This window comes from Ambystoma mexicanum, chromosome 9 (genome assembly GCF_040938575.1).
Source record: "Ambystoma mexicanum isolate Mex_15411 chromosome 9, UKY_AmexF1_1, whole genome shotgun sequence".
Lineage (NCBI taxonomy): Eukaryota > Metazoa > Chordata > Amphibia > Caudata > Ambystomatidae > Ambystoma > Ambystoma mexicanum.
This window is the reverse complement of record NC_090931.1, coordinates 920,035,851-920,053,298: the sequence shown is the minus strand read 5'-3', so window position 1 is coordinate 920,053,298 and position 17,448 is coordinate 920,035,851. Positions and strand designations below refer to the sequence as shown.

The window sequence follows — 17,448 nt, the reverse complement described above, 5'->3', positions numbered from 1 at the left end:
AAAACCACCAAGCAAGTGCAGGGCTTCTTTCCTTGGGTAAGAGTTACAGGATCTGGTGCACAGAGGCTTGCACCTTGAGCAAGATCCAGGAATGAAACAAAGGCCTCAACCCTCAAGCCTGCCTCAGATTTCGCCAAGGAGGAACCGGGAGCGGTGAGAGAGAATGGTAAAATGGGCCGCAATGGCACGAGAACTATAGGAGAAATCCCTCTGGCCACCAAAAAGATAATGACCCACAAAAGTAAAGGGAAAAAAGCATTAAGTTAAAGAGCCCTAAAAGTGGTCATAGAATACCCCAAAATAGGATTCACACTTAATACCTTGGTATCGGGTAGTATGCTCAATTAATACAATCTATGTTGCTTCACACACTTTGGCCCAATATGACTGCCAGTCAAGTGTAACGCCTGCCATCCCGATGGACAAAGAAGACAAATGTGTAAACTGTGCAGGAGTCCAGTAAGCTGGTGCAAGCGGTTGTGTATGCAGAGCCCCCGCAGTAATCAGGGCTACATGACCCTGGGTGGAATCGCTCTTGCTGCGGTGATGTGGAAACCACATCAATATAACACTTACTGAGTGCTTTGGGACAATACCCGATTATACACCACATCTACACTTCTAGATCCTAGATAGTAGGCCTGTTGGTGCCTGAGAAGCACCCCCTTTCTTACCCTTCACTGGCACCTTTGGATACCCCCACGTGCAAGGGACATTAGATGAAGTGCCATCCCAATGAGAGACTATATTCTAACCTGGTTGGTGTCAGAGAAGAGAATTTATCAGCAGGACCAAAAAAGCCAGTTAAAGAAGGCATGATCCAAACCTCCTAATTCTTACAAAAAAAGTCCTGTAGCTCCCTGGGGATTAAGAGTGAAGGGGTATTTTAATGTTGCAGATGGTTTTGAGAGCCATGTGTGAAACAAAGGTTACAAGTATGTATATAGTGGCTAAATGTCAATAATTTTAAATGGGGCATGTGAAGGTCATCATTCGATAGAGGTCTAGTAGGTTTTACATTATCTTAACATCTGTCCTAAAGGGAGGCAGGAAGGTTAAGGAGGAAGCTGAAAAACAGAGGTACAGTCAAATAGTAAAGAATTGTGCTCTTCCCAAGAAGCTCTCGGTAAAAAAGCCGGCATGATGTGTATATCCCTCCAGGTATGTAGAATGGTGTCTGGGTCCAGAGCAGAGTCACACAATAAATCAAGCTACTATGGCAGGGTGCATACATCCTTTGTTCTGCAGGGAAGATATTCCAAATTAAAAAAAGAAAAATGGGGACTGAAGCTCAAAGAAAATATTTATTTTCAGCAAAACTATAAACAAAATAAAGGCCCATGAGGGGAGAAAAAACAATCATGCTCACCTCGAATCTCAGATCTACTTTTAATTAGAATATTTTAAAATGTGTGTGCTTTTATACCCCATTGACCAATCAACGACCAAAGAAATATTTCAGTGTTCATTTCGACTGTCAACAAGCGCCATTTACAAATTCACTTCACATTCAAATGTCTGCTTACCAACACTTTTTAACTTTTCTTCAAGCAGTTTTAATGTCTGTTGAATTGCTGATCCATCTGTCGGAGCTACATCAACACACAGCATTCCTAGCAAACCATCTAACTGCTGCGACATCTAAAAATATGAATAATTAGAACAATTCTTAAGGGCAATATATGAGCGATATTAGACAGAACAATCACAAATACAAACATATGTCTGACAAATGTCCTTTTTGATCCAAAACAATCCTTAAAGAAACACATTTTATAGACCAGGGCTATTGACGCAGTGCTTTTAACACAACAAACTGAGCAACACACATGAAAATGCCATCACCAAAGAAAAAGTGGATTTCCAAAAGGTTAATATGATAATCAATGTGATATTTTTTAATAGATATTCAACCCTTTTACCTCTTTTGGACATATCCATGCCACATCCCGAGACGTCCAATTTGCTGATTAATGCAGAGAGCATGTAACGCAGCAGAGTAAAAAGAGACCCCATTGTATCTGCTGCATCTGCTCAGCTTCATTTCTCCAACTGTAGAAGAGATGGTGGGTGGGTTGAGAAATTAAATTGAGCTGAAGGACTAAGAGTATCAGAGTTACTGTTAGGAAAGATGTTCGTATTGCAACATTCCCTCATTAGTGTCCTATGGAACCCCATTCTTTTTGCTCTGTTTTTGATCCTGTCCTGACTAGAAGTTAAGTCTTCACTTCCCTTGCCTGCTGCACACTTGTTATGGGGAAACAGATCAGGTCTTCAGAATGTCAGTACTAGAAAGAGGTTTCCCTTTTCAATTCTTTTATTTTTAATATTGCACACAGCATCTTACAATGTAATGCAATGGGGATACGTTTGTATCACCCTACCTTTTTACACATGGGCTTTTTGGTTGCTTTTATATGTGCCGAAAGACCAGCCGGTGACAGCAGTTACATTTTTCCAGCTTTTGCATTATCTTGGGTGTGCACATTCACATCTACCACTTATGGCACCTAAACATGGCTAGTGCCATAAGATTTATGCTTGTTTTATGGCCATATTGGAGTGGTATTCTGTGTGTGTGGCCCAGGAAGGTGGCTGGAATGGTCTAGCCCAAGTCCACATCACTGGTGCCAGAAAGTCTGCTACTGTGGCAGATGTAAAAACAGTAGTTGTCTGTGTATCAACAACTACTAGGCTGTTTGAATGGTGCAGATCCTTACCACTGGTGGGCTTGAACTTGTTTCCAACAATGACTTTAGAAAAGAGGACGTCTGAAGCTATTCTTGAGATCTATGTTGCATCCAAGAATACTTTGAAGAGCAGACCATTGAACACCCGAAGGCGAATCCTGAAGTTGCCGAGCATCCCCTTCCAGTTTCTGGCCAAGTGAAGCCCTGCTTCTATGCCTCATCATGGAAGTCCCTGAGCTGTGCTTCAGCCCTTGGACTAGTGGGACAAAGTAGTCTGTACCCCTTTTCAAGGATCCAGCCCTTCAGAGCCTTCAGTAGAGTCCCTGGACTGCCTGGTGGACTGACCAGCTCCATCATGGGTTACCTCACCAGAAGCACTGCTGTTCCGAAACTTTGGTGGCCATCAGCTTGTGCCACTAGTCAAGTTCTACCCAGATTCCAGTTTCCTATCTCCAAGGGAACCTGTCCTGGAGTGGCTTTCGCTACCGCAAATGGAAAGACACCAGTCGTCGCCTGCAAATGTTGATCGTCGCTGGAACTCGATTTCCTCCATCCCGTTACGTGTCCTAAGGAGGCCTGCATTGTTTGACTGTGAATTTCTTTGTTGACACAGGTTGCATCTTGCATTTGCACGTGAAGAATGGTCAAACCCGCAAATGCTGGGCACCTCTCACCGGAACAAATAAGGGAATGGGGGGGGGCGAGCCCCCAGACGATCCACAAAGAAATCTGGGAAAATCAGTCAGGGGGTGGGTAAGACTTATCACTGTGCCCGTCCACCCTTTGCCCTCCATTGGATAACAGTGGGAAAAAGCCACCTGCTTGTCTTTAGGCAAAGTGATGAATCCGGTGGAGCCATCTCAAATTCTCTGGTAGTGGCATCTTCCCTCATGGCAAGGGAAATACAGCTGCTACCTGATCTTGGCCCTGGGGTGGTGTCAAGAGGGAGGATCATGAGGGGAGAGAAAATTGTCGGAGAGAGGTGGTGACTCAGACGAGAGAGACATGGTATTCTTCTCTTGATAATGAAGACAAAACTAGAATTCCAAAGTTTCTAATGGTCTACTGCCATTATACAAAATCTCTTTCTTGTGAAGTCTTAAAGTCTAATGGTGATGATTGTGATGTAGGTAAACATGTACAGCACCAAGACTTGGAATACTACGGTCATCCTTGGGACTTCAACTCCCAAAACGATCTAAGTACTGGGATGAAGAAGAGGAGTAAAGAGTTAATGAGGATTCCAAACATGGCCAATGGTAAAATGCGGTCTAGTTGTTGTCCCTTCAATGATCAGCGCAGGACTTTTAAAAAGGGAGAAACACCTGTGAGCAAGACTAGGAGAGAGAACGAGAAGGAAGTCATGCGGAACCGGAAAAGGAACAAGAAAGAAAAGGTGGAGCCAGGTCGAACTGCAGAGCGAGCACAGCAGGAAGCATAGCCATTGAGAAGGCCAGACGTGCGGGAGTGCACCGGAGTGAAGAGACACAGTGCTGAAGAAATGCCTCTCTCCATTCCAAAGTACCGGAATGGCGGGAAGCCAGAGGAAGGCTAACAGATTCCCGGCAGGGACTGCAGAGGTGCTGGCAACCACATGCAGGTTGTTCCCAGCGCTAATGCGAAGCGGTATCCAAAGCAGAACTCAGATATTACCACAACCGGTGAGTTGGTCATTTGGTATTGGTGACCACCGGGCATTCTGATGGGTGCGTGGACATGAAATTGAACGTTTCAAATATCGACTTAAAGGATATTGTGAAGAGAAAGAAAGTGGGCAGATATGGTAACTGGCAAGAGAGGTCAATTGATAACACTTGGAACCAGCACTAAGCTAAAAGACATTGAAAGAGAAATAAAGAGGCAATAACTGTGCAATTCTCCTGACATGAGATGTTGGTTGGGGAGAATTTTAAACTAGCATTGTCAAGAGCTGAGAGACATGGATACGTTTTTGAAAAAATGCCGGCAGTAGAGTACACCAGGGAATCTGTTGAGTCAAAAGGGGGATATTTTTGACAGGAGAGTAATTCAAAATATCCAAAGCATATTGTTGAACTTTCTTTGGGAAAAGATATCCGGCAGTAAAGTACACCAGGGGATTCATAGGAACCAAAGGGAGATCAAGAAGTGTTGTTCTACTGATCCTTTTATGAAATTGGACATTTCCTGGCAAGGGAGTAGGCCAAGAGGTATTGATATTGATATTGATATTTTATTTCTATTGCGCTCGTACACAAGTGTTTCAGAGTGCGAAAAGGCAAGAGAGGCGAACAGGGCAGAACAAAACAACGATTTTACTAGGCCCAGTGACATAGAAAAAGCGCACAAGTGCATGGGAGAGGGGGAGGGGGAAGTGCATGGAAGGGGGGGGGAGATGTGGAAAGTGCAGAGCAAAGGAGAAACAGATAAATAATAAAGGCAACAAACAGTGGTAGTGCAGCCAGCAACTGGCAAGTGCTGGGTTTAAGGCAGCAGACAGGGTAGGTCTGAAAGTACATGAAGAAAAAGGGGGTATAGGGGACTGTATGGGTACAGATCCAGACCCCAGTGCAAGGGGTGGCCTGGAGGCAGTGCGGGAGGGTGGCAGGGTGAGCAGGTACCTGGACCCGGAGGACAGAGGGTGGCCAGGTGCATGGTGCCAAGACAGAACAGGTCAGCACGGGGGAGGGGGAGCTAAGGCAGAAGCAAAGAGGAAGGTCTTGAGGTGCTTCCGGAACCGGAGATGGTTCTCCTCAAGTTTCAGAGTGGCAGGGAGGCTGTTCCACAGGGAGGGCCCCAGCCGAAGGCAGATCTACCCCCAGCTCCTTTCTTTGAAAAACGATTGACCCGGAGGGAGTTCAAGGTAAAGGAGCAAAGAGCTCGAGAGGGGAGGTATTTGTGGAGGGATAGCTGAAATTATTTCGGACCCAGCTGCAGAGCGCGAGAGTAGAGGCAGGTAGATTTAGAAAAAGGTTGTTACAATAGTCCAACCAGAGCTTGGGAGACCATGAGCTTCTGGGGGAAGGAGAGGAAAGGCAGAGTACCTCTGAGGAGGTTCAGTAGGAAGTATGACTTTTTAGAAACCTCAGAGATGTGGGCGGAGAAGGAAAGTGTGGAGTCAAAGATGACCCTGAGGTTCTTATCCTGGCAGGTGGGGGTAGAAGGAGGGCCAAGGGAGGCCGGCCAGAGAGTGAGGGGAAAGGATGGTGAAGGTGTGCCTATGAGGAAGATCTCTGTCTTGCTGGCATTCAGACAAAGATCATTGGCGGCACGCCACTCTTGAATGGCAGTTAGGCAATCAGAGATGAGAGAGGAGGTGGCTGAGGGCAGCCTGAAAATGAGTTGAGTGTAGTCAGCGTAGCACAGTAAATTTGAGCAGAAAATGGCAATGCATTGGACAAGAGTTGTCAGGTATTGGTTGAAAAGCCAGGGCAAGAGGTTAGATAGATGATTGGAATAACCCAAGTTGGACCTGGAAGGGTCAATAAGGAATACATTACTCACCTTAATCGTATTTCTGGTGCTTGTATCTGCTTAGATTCACATGCTATGCATAGGCCGACATCTAGTAGAAGCTGCAGAGTATTACAGTTGTTGTTTTCGAAATTCAAAAAGGGACATCGACAGGGCGTGCCACTAATACTATCCCTAGTGCGACATCCACTGTACCCATGATCCTTCACATGTCGAGGTCCCTCAGATTGTTTTTCTTCTGACATGACGTAGCCAGAGTGTCAAGTGAGTACAGTTGTATCCAAGCAGATATATGTAGAAGCTCATATTACATCTATGCACCTTCTCTCAGGGGAGGAAGGGTGGGCGCATGGGAATCTAAGCAGATACAAGCACCAGAAATACGATTACAGTGACTAATGTATTCCTTCTGTTGCTTGTGTAATATGCTTAGACCACATGTTATGCATATATTAGCGAGCAGTGTTATGAGAAGGTGGTGGGTTGTGAGAAGGAGTAGCAGCAAGTTGATGTTTTAGAACCGCTTGTCCCACCTGTGTATCTGTCTTGGAATGTGTGTCAATGCAGTAGTGCTGAGTGAATGTGTGAACTGAGCTCCATGTAGCTGCTTTGCAAATGCTGTCTAAGGGGACGTTTGCAATAAAGGCCAAAGTAGCCCCAGTGCCCTGTGTGGGGTGGGCTCTTGGTGTAGAAGGCAGTGTCTTGTTTGATAATGAATAGCATAATTATATACATTTGACTATCCATCTGGAGATGGCTCTTTTGGAAACGTGCTCTCCTTGTCTGCCTGTAGCCATGGAGACAAACAGTTGATCAGTCCTCCTAAGCGGTTTGGTTTTATCTACGTAGTAGAGAACCGCCCTCCTCACATCTAGTGTGTGGAGTTTGACCTCAGCTGAGCTAGTTGGCTTCTGAAAGGCGGCCTGAAGCTCAATTGATTGGTTTACGTGGAACTTGTAAATGAATTTAGGGGAGAACCTAGGGTGAGTCCATAACACCAATTTGTCTTTATGGATGATAAAGAAAGGGACCTGCACTGACAAGGCTTGGAGTTCGCCGACTCTTCTTATGGAAGTAATAGACACTAAGAAGTCAGTTTTATAGGTAATGTGTTTAAAAGTAGCTTGATGCAAAAGCTCGAAGGGAGGGCCCATGAGTTTTGCTAGCACTACATTAAGATCCCAGCCTAGCAGGGGATTAGAGATTGGAGGGTGTAGTCTCTTTACTTCCTCCATGAATGCTTTAATGACTGGCACTTTCCACCATGAGACTATACTTTGAGAGGTGGTGTAGGCTGATAAAGCTGCTAGGTGGACTTTTAAAGAAGTTAAGACCAACCCTGAATCCAACAAGTGGAGCATGTATGTTAGAATGTGTGATGGAGGACATTCTATTGGGTTGATTTATTTAGATTGGAACCAAATGACGAATCTCTTCCACTTGAGGAAATAACAGTGTCTGGTGTTTGGTTTCCGTGCTTTTTTTAGGATATCCATAGACCGCTCTGGAAGATTGAGGTGTCCGAACTCTGACTTCAGGAGCCATGCTGCCAAGTTCAAAGAGTGAGGTTGTGGGTGTATCGTTGTCCCCCCCCCCGAATTGAGTCAACAGGTTGACCTGGTACGGGAGCTTGATGAGATCGCACATCGCCATCTTGCGCAGATGTGGATAATACTGTTGTCTCGCCCACATAGGAGCAACTAGGATGAGTGTCATCTGATCCCTGTGTACCTTGTTCACTATTCTGCTAATTAGTGGGGTCGGGGGGGGCGTAAGCAAATTTCCCTGACCAGCTCATCCAAAGGGCGTCCCCCCTGGAGTCTGGTTAGGGGAACCTGGACGTGAAGGCTGGGCATTGCTTGTTTTCTCTTGTATCAAACAAGTCTAGAGACAGTTAGCCCTATAGAGCGAAGATGTGGTCTACCACGTCCGTGTGTAGTTGCCACTCGTGTTCTTCTGGCAGAGGATCTCTGCTGAGAGAGTCCACTAGAGTGTTGAGTACCCCTGGAACATGCTTAGAGGACAGGGACATCCCTCGTTTGAGTGCCAACCTCCATATTCTCTGAGCCAGTTTGGACAGATTTGGAGAGTGAGTACCTCTCTGTTGACATAGAACATTGCAGTGGTGCTGTCTGTCAGGACTTGTACCGAATGGTTTGTTAGGTGGTTCTCAAAATCTTGCAGTGGTTTGAAGATCGCCAATAACTCTAGTAGGTTGATGTGGTTATGTGCAGTAACTTGTGACCACAGGCCGTGTGCTGAAGGTAGTGCCCCCCCCCCACCCGGAAAGGGACGCGTCTGTTGCGACGACCGCTAGCGCTTCCAGGTTAGTGGAAGGTTTTCCCTTGAGCAGATTTTCCCTTGACCACCAGCGTAAGTTTTGAAACAGTGTAGGCGAAACAACCACTAGCTCGTCCCACTGACCACTTGCCTGAGTCCACTGTTTTGCCAACCCTTCCTGCATTGGTCGCATGCGCACGTGAGGGACCAGGTAAATGCACAATGCCATCATGCCTAGCAGACGCATAGCTTTGCGTACGCTTATCTGGAGACCGGCTTGATATTGGGGTATTTGCCGAAGCATGTTTTGTACTCTTTCCATGGCTGGGAAGGCTAAGCCTGTCTTTGTATTTAACACAGCTCCTATGAACTGTTTTGATGAGTTTGGTACCAGACTTGACATTTTCTCGTTTATTGAGAAGCCCAATTGGAAGAGAAGGTCTATGGTTCTTTGCGTGTTTATCTTGCAAAGATGGTAGGATTCTCCCGTGATCAGCCAGTCGTCCAGCTAGGGGTACACTGGGATTGCCTCCCTGCAAAGGTGCGCCACCACCACTGCCAGTACCTTGGTGAACACCCTTGGAGCCGAGGCTATCCCCAAGGGCAGCACTTTGAACTGGTAGTGCTGGTCTGCTACTTTGAATCGCAAGAATTTTCTGTTCGCTGGGAACATTGAAATATGAAAATAAGCATCTTTCATGTCCAATGTTGCCATGTAATCCCCCCGTTGTAACAGAGGTATTACTTCTTGTAGTTGCTGGAAGCTCCTTCGAAGTCCATGGCGGCCTGCGTGATGGGCCCAACGTTTTGTTCTTGTATCTTTGAGGGTCTTGGGTCGGAGTAGTTTACAGGCCCGTCAATGAGCCTGGTCTTAGTCCCAATTCAAGGAAAGGTTACACACCATGTGCTTGTCGACCCACGTGTACTTTTTATTGCAGGATGGGCAGAATTTAAATAGCGTACGTTTCATATTGGGGGTAGGCAGCCAGGTGACCCAGGGAAGGGGTGGGAAAATGCATGTTGTTATGAACAACCCCCCACTCTCCCTACTGTAAGGCCTAGGCCCGGTGGGCCTTCTGAGGCCAGGTGGTTCCGTCGAGATCTCCGTTCAATGGTCAGTCCTGTTCTTTCTTGAAGTCTTCACCGAGTCGAGGCATGGCGTTGATAAAGGACAGAAAGGTAAACTAATATTAAAAATTTTATAAGTCAATGACGTAAGCTGAAAATACAATCTGCTTAAATGAGACCGCTCACGATGGTGGATAAAAACAAACGGAGGGACCTCGGCCCGTGAGGGATCATGGGTACAGTGGACGTCACAGTAGGTATAGTATTACTGGCACGCCCTGTCAACGTCCCTTTTCAAATTTTGAAAACAACAACTGTAATACTCTGCAGCTTCCTCAAGATGTCAGCCTATGCATAGCATGTGATCTAAGCAGATTACACAAGCAACAGAAATATTGTTACGTTTGTTGGAAAATAACGCTGGTATATCACGATTGCTCTTTTTGAAACTGAACAAATTTGCTTTAGTCATTTTGCAAAGTATAAACAACTGTCTTTCCATATATTTCAACCCTATTGGTAAAGAGAACATCTTGTACTGTGATTTTGAGGAAAATATACAGGGAACAGACACTCATTATTTCCTAATGGAACTTTGGTGAACCAGAGTACTTGGGAATTTCCTTTCCTGAAACAATTCAGGGGAAGGAAAACAGAACTTGGAGACAAGGGTTGTTTTGTTGAAACTGTATATATGTGATGTGTTGCACAATGAATTGAAGTGATGATAGAAACGATGGTATACCTGTGTTTGTATGTTAGTGTGAGGGATAGATGCAATTGGACACACAGTGAACTTATTTAATTTTGCTCCCATAGGAAGGGACATTGTTCTTTGGTTTGGGCAAGATAGGCCTTGTTCCAAACCCCTTTTTATTTTAACAAACATACCAAGTATTGAAAAAACTTCAACTTTGTGCGCCTCTCATTGCTGACCCCTCACAGCACATTTAAAAGTAACCAAAAATTCTATGTGTAAAACGCTCGGGTGATGCAAAGGTATCCCCACGCACTGCACTATAAGGTGCTGTGTGCAATTGTAAAAATACAAGAAATCAAAAGGGAAAACCACCGTTTCCCAGTACTGATAGTCTAAAGTACTGACCAGTTTCCCCAATAACATGTGAACAAAAGACATGGGAAGTGAAATTAAAGGCCATACTTCCCGTCCAAAAAGTCAGGCCAGGATAAAATGAGAACAAAAAGAATGGGGTGCCGTAGGAAGCTATGGAGGGAAAGTTGGCAAAAGAAAATCTTTCTTAACACCAAGACAATCCACTGATCCAGACATACCTTTGCTACCTATGTGCCAGGGTATGGACTGGTCGCATGTGGCATGTTCTCACTATTACTTTACTCAGGGTACTGGATGCTTTAGATGAGGGACAGAAAAGATCATAGGAAAGCACATTCATGGCATGGTTAAAAAGAAAATCTCAGGAAAGCATTTGACAGAAAACAAGGATGGAGTTGAAACACCAATTTATCTTCATGGAATTAAGTAAACGTTTCCTGGGCCTACAGAACTAGCAACTTGCAAATTCAGCAAGCCCGAGTCCCTTGAAATCACAAATAACTACCTCAATGCTACTTGCTTATTATCCGTAAAAATCAAGGGCTTTAGAAAGCATGCTGTTAAGATGGATTTCCAAATTAACCCTTCAATAGAAATAGAAAAGTCACTTTGGAATAATCATGAACAGCTTCACGAAATCTTATAAAATCCAACCCTAGATGGTTTGGGGCCTTGTGCCCAAAAGTCATTTGTTCCAAAGTTATACTTCACAGGTAAGTTTATTAAGAGATTTACATTGCCAGTCGTTATGATTAAAAGAGCCAAAACGTTATAGTTCTGTAAGTAAATTCACTCAATCCCAGCCACTAGAATAGTTCTAGGAAGGGATCCTTAACCAGCCTCTACCAACCAGAGTCAGGAAAGAGTGCTCTAGGGACAGGACTTTACACCCATGTAACCCCATCAAGGACATTGGGGGGCAGGTGAAGCGAGGGGACAGAAACAGGAATTTTAACTTACACCCCTGACTCCGATTTCTCGAGAGACCCCTGCTGAGGCAATGGATGAACTAAGGAGCAGTCCCAGTATAGCTTCTTTTGACGCAAGAAGGCTGAAAATGCAGGAGCAGGCACCTTGTTACACAAGGATGCACTCGGAATGGCGACTGCTGCACTGAGTAACCCAGTGGAGAGCTGATCAATCCGCCGGGTGGTCCAGGGACACTTCTGAAGACTTAGAAGGCACGGATCCTTGAGTAGGTGTCGAGACACTTGCTCCCACCGGTCCAGGGGTCGAAGCACCAACGAGAGTCTGCTTGAGGTTAGGAAGAGGAGCAGGGCTTCAGAAGGACTTCACTGGAGTTGATGCTGTCCAGCTGAAGGGGACATCCTTTGGTCATCAACTGGCTGCTCTGCTTCTTGGGGGACCTGGCTCAAACAAGGATCTCTCGAATGGCTTTGGGGGTCAACTTTTTAAATCCAGAATGTGGTCTGATAGCTTGCTCAAATCCACCAATGGAAAGCATTTGCGTCATTCAAACTGGCACTGGCTATCCAAATATGGCGAGCCACCAGCCACACCATCTGCCCAGCAACATTCAGTCGACAGGATGTGTACTGGGACCAGATAGTGCCAGCCCTCACATCCAGGCTCACACACAAAACCACCCCTTCGCCTGCGAAAGCTCATGTGGTCTAGTGGTTAAGGTATAGCACTTACAGCTGCGCAGCATTGGCTCGAATACCGGCCTCTATTTCTCTGGTGCATAAAAGTTTGTTTGATGTCACTAGACTACACAGGTCCCTTGCAAAGGACAAGGCAATCACGCCCTGTTTAACTAAATAGGGTGTGTTTGCCTTGCAAGAACTTTCACAGGATTGTGCTGTCCTATGGAAGTTATAAAAGCACTACAAACAGCCGTGTGTAGCAGAATGAAAGTATATTGTGCTGAACAAGCGAGTTTGTTGTATAAGCATTACTTTCGAAGGACTGCACAGTCCATGTAAATTTCGAACCTCAGTGTGTGTGTGTGTGTTGGAATTCACTGCCCTGTCAGCGATAAACAAGCACACGTTCCCTCTAGCTCATTGTAGGGGGCTTGTCCTCCATTATTGGACACAGTGTATTAAATGAAAGACACACTATACACTATGGAAAATGGATGCCTGCACACTTAGGAAAAGCAGGACTTTAGAGCACATTAAGTTGCTCATTTTACATTTCAACACATTGCAAAGGGTTATATACATTTTCTTTGTTTTTGTTTCGCAATACTTCAAAGTAATACATATTTTGAGTGAACCTCTACTTTAAGTGAGGATACAGTAGTTCTATCCATGTCTGCCAGGTATTCTTTGAAGATTAGCAAATCTACCAACATCAAAAAGGAAAGCATCCTCCCTACATTAGAAGAAGGGTTCTAAAATAAAACAAACAAATAAAGCAGAACAAATTCTGATTCATATTGAACTCTATAAAGTCCTTCTGTAAAACCCAATAGAAATCATACTAATAATCCTAGCAGCCTTTTAGGACAGTGTTTCTGAAGTCCAACTAAGGGCTTAGTAAAACCTTTAAACAGAGACAGTACACAACTCCACTCTTAGTATAAGGCTGTACCACCTGAGCATATGGTAGCATAGACAGAGCAGCCAGGCTCATTTTAGGAGGAAGTAAGGGCTGTAGGAAAGTACACTGAACCTGTAGTATACCAAGGATTCAATAGAAGCACTGAAGTCCAGAGGTATTACAAAGAATAAAGGTTTATTATAGATACAAGTAGGCCAAGTTAAGTCTTGGTGTAAGTACTAGTCAGAGTCAAAAACACAACACAATGCTTGTACACAGACCAAAGCATAAACTTTCTTCAGAATACCTATTAATTCTAGGGAAATCAGACCTTTTCATACACATTTAGTATAGGACACGCCTATTCATGGGAGTCAAACCACAAATTACTTTTAGATTAATTTCAGTAATACAAGGGTGGTACATCCTGTCAGTTTCAGCTCAGTGCACACAGTCTAAGATAAGCAAGAACTCTTTACACTAATTTAGGATTGCACCAAGCAGACCAAGGTCAGCTACACCCAAAGAACACTTTTTAAGAATGGCACAGCGCAATTCTAGGCAGGTAAAACCTAATTTTAGAATATACTAGTACAGTTGTTTTTCTGGTCAGTAGGACACACACTGAGGTACGCAATAACTAACTTATTTTAGGATGGCATACAGCTACCCCTAGGTAAGTAAAACCCATATACTTTTTGAAGGCTCTACCAGCAACTTAAAGGTAAGTATAACCTAAAGCACACTTATTATGGACAATTGGGGATACTCATACATGTATATCCCAACAGGAATAGTAAAGTGAAACCAACAGCATTACCTTTGGGGAAGAGGCACAACCAATTCACAAGTGAGTAAAATAACCTTATATATAAACACTTTACGGAATGGTAGAACATATCTACGGTAAGTAAGAACTTTTGCAACTGCTCACTCTTAGAGTGACAGTTATCAACCAACCCTTTCAAAAGTTATACTTTTCAAGACAGAATCCTTTACTTATCCAGTCCTTCCCTATTCTATTGCATGAGTTCACTCAGAGGCAGAAGAGGGACCCTGGTGGTCTAGGAGCCAGCTGTAGGCAGGGCGAGATAGGGTTCTGTTGCAGGCAAAAGTCAGAGATCCCATGGAAGACTGTTCAACAAGTAAGTAGTTCACTTTAAAGTTAGTTAGGGACAGGGACCTCTGGGAAGACACCCTAGGAGGATTCCAGCAGTGGACCTGGGGGACCTGGATGAGAGGACTGCCAATCTCAAGAAAACTCCAAAGCTATACAGAAATTACACAGGCTTAAGGTAAGAAAATACCCCAGCCAACACAGTACTTTAGCATGGAAGAAGAGTTCCAGCAAGAAGGCATCAGGATCGGCAGCCAAAAACCCAGTCATTGAATTCCTTTACCATGAAGACAGGACACTGGAAGGACTTTTGCAGCAGGGATCATAGGGAAAGCTCCAAAGCAAGATGATCTTCCCATGGTTTACTCAGCACAGAAGAGGAGGTTGCAACAGGGCAGACTTCAGGAATTCCTTGTCATGAAGACCGAAGACATGACAAGAAGGGCAGGCCAAGATCGCAGTGTTGCACTCGCAGGTCCGCAGAGCACGCTGCCCAAGGCTTCGTTCTACATGAGGCTTGATGCCACGTTCAACGCCTTTCTTCTGCCTTAACGTACGATAAAATCCACGCACCCGACCCTCTGCGGCAAAGCCCACGCAGGCCAAGGGCGCAGTGTTGTGCTCCACAGATCTGCAAAGCACAGTGCCCGACGCTCCGTTCTACACGACGCTCGACGTCACGTTCGATGCCTTTCTTCCACCTTCACGTACGACAAATCCATGCACCCAACCCTCTGCGACAAAGCCAGCGCAGGCCAAGGGTGCAGTATGTGCTCCGCAGGCCGCTACCCAACGCTTCGTTCTGCACAACGCTTGAAGCCTTTCTTCCGCCTTCACGTACAATACAAATCCACACTCCCGACCCACTGCGGCAAAGCCTGCACAAGCCAAGCGCACAGTGTTGTGCTCCGCAGAGCACACTGCCCGATGCTTCGTTCTACACAACGCTTGACACCACGTTCAACGCCTTTCTTCCACCTTCAAGTACGATAAAATCCACGCACCCGACTCTCTGCGGCAAAGCCTGCAGGCAAGCCAAAGGCTCAGTGTTGTGCTCTGCAGGTCCGCAGAGCATGTTGCCCAACACTTTGTTCTACATGACACTTGAATCCACGTTCAAAGCCTTTCTTCCATCTTCACGTATGATAAAATCCACGGACCCAACCCTCTGCGGCAACGCCTGCGCAGGTCAAGGGTGCAGTGTTGTGCTCTGCAGGTGTAAGGTGCCGCAGGTTGGAGCCGCCACGCTTGTCACTCCAGCTGGTTAAGATGGCCGCCTCTCATCCGCCCACCGGACTCACACGGTACGTGCGCCTGCTTCAGCAGGAAAGTAGCAAATTGCACTCTTTGTCTTAGGATGGCAACCACATTGTCCCCACGTTCCACCCCCCCTACCGCCTTCCTGCGCTACTTACTATCCCAAGAGTTTTCCCCCTACGCCCCGACCATCCCAAACAGTCACCCAGCACACCCACCGCTAGCCCCGCCAATCTCTGCTGGCCTCCGCCGAGTACCACAAGCTTCCTGGCTTTCAGCCCAGTCTTTAGTCGTCCCACGCAACTATGACATTTTTGAATTTGCTCTAGATCACCACTAGGCTGCAAGCAATGAACACAAAGCCTCTCTGCCCGCAGCCACAACCTCAGCCGTCCGATATTGATGCAATCACGCAATCTCAGAATTTCACCTGGAACCCTACTAGACTGCATGAAACAGCGCCGCTCTACCCGCAGCCCCTACATCAGCCGCCTGGCATCCACGCTATCACGCAATCTCAGAACTGCATGAAGAACCCAACTTGGCTGCACGCATCTAAAACAACGCCTCTCTGTGCGCAGCCCTTTCATCAGCCACCCGATATCTAGGCATTCAAGCAACCTCAGAATGGGCTCCAGGCTCTCACCACACCTCATGCAACCCTCACAATTTATTACAAATATAAGCAACCTGCCCTTGACACGCACACAACCTTCATGCCAGACCCCTAGTCTACCCCGGCCCACTGAAAATACGGAAAATGTCTGTTTGCCCACTATAATTGGGGTATGCCCAACCCCAATGCACATATGCCTCCTGCAACTAACACCAATGCCCACCTGACCAAAGCCTGTACCCTGACCAATGCTAGCGACATCACAACAATCAAAAGGCTTGCTCAATGCCAATGCCCGTCGCCCTAGCTGTACCCGAACCATTGCCACCACCATAATTCTGCCAGTTTCTCGTGTTCCCTCTGACAATGTTCCCTTTGACAATGCCGGCATGTCCTCTCAGTCTATCTGTACACCTACAGCCAGTGCGCCCCCATCCAGCATGGACAAACCCCGCCTCCCCACCCACTCCCTGCCACCAACAACAGTAGTATCAGCTCCCCGCAAGAGCCTTTCGCTCAAACTAGCCCTCATCAACGCCCAATCCCTGCCAGCCCATGCCCTAGACATCCTCAACCTCCTAACAACCAATAACCTTGATGCACTAGCAATCACAGAAACTTGTCTTCACGCCGCTGCAGGACCAGCTCTCTACCTCGCCATACCACCAAGATACACCATCCACGGAGTGATAGACTCAACTTCAAAGGAGGTGGGGTAGCCATCATCAGCAAAGACCGCCTTTGCATCAGACAAACCAACACCCCCAACAACAATAACTGTGATCACTAAAAATGCCCATATCTCCATTCAACACAATCACTGCCCATCTAGTCTACTGGCCGCTTGGGCCCCATCCTCACCTTCGAAGTAGACCTTCAAATCCTACAAGAAAACACCAAACCAACCTCACAAATCCTCCTCTTCAGCGACATTAACCTAGGCCTTAGTGACCCCAATGACATACCAGCCACCTCTCTCGCAAACTCTTATCCGCAGTCTGCTGAAGTCACTCCATCCACAGTCCCACACACAAAGGACGCTCCTTAGACTGGATAGCTGACCTTAATTGCAAAATCGCCATCACATCAAACACCCATGGTCAGACCACCATATCATCGAGTTCACCATACCCCTCAGTCGACAAACCAAGACTCTCACCACCACAATGAGCCCTCCCCTTGCCCGTAGTGCACGTAAGCTCACCAAAAAAACTTCCTGCCTCATCTAGAATACCTCAACCCAGTTATCCTTACCAACCTCGACCCAAACTATTTGTTAGACCTATATACCACAACTATAGCTATCGAAAACGATAGCCCCATTAGCTCCTAAGAAAGCCAAACTTCTAGCACACTCCAATTCCTGGTTTACCCAAGACCTTGC

General features: G+C 46.0%; 1 protein-coding gene across 5 annotated transcripts in view; it reads right to left on the bottom strand.

Annotated features, from left to right (window-relative positions):
- Nucleotides 1-17,448, bottom strand: part of SESTD1 (SEC14 and spectrin domain containing 1) — a 1,198,983-nt gene that overhangs the window by 371,674 nt on the left and 809,861 nt on the right. For all 5 annotated transcript variants that reach the window (XM_069616097.1, XM_069616095.1, XM_069616099.1 and 2 more), the window contains one exon: nt 1,527-1,641. In XM_069616097.1, the coding sequence (XP_069472198.1) occupies nt 1,527-1,641 (115 nt within the window). The remainder of the gene's footprint in view (nt 1-1,526; nt 1,642-17,448) is intronic.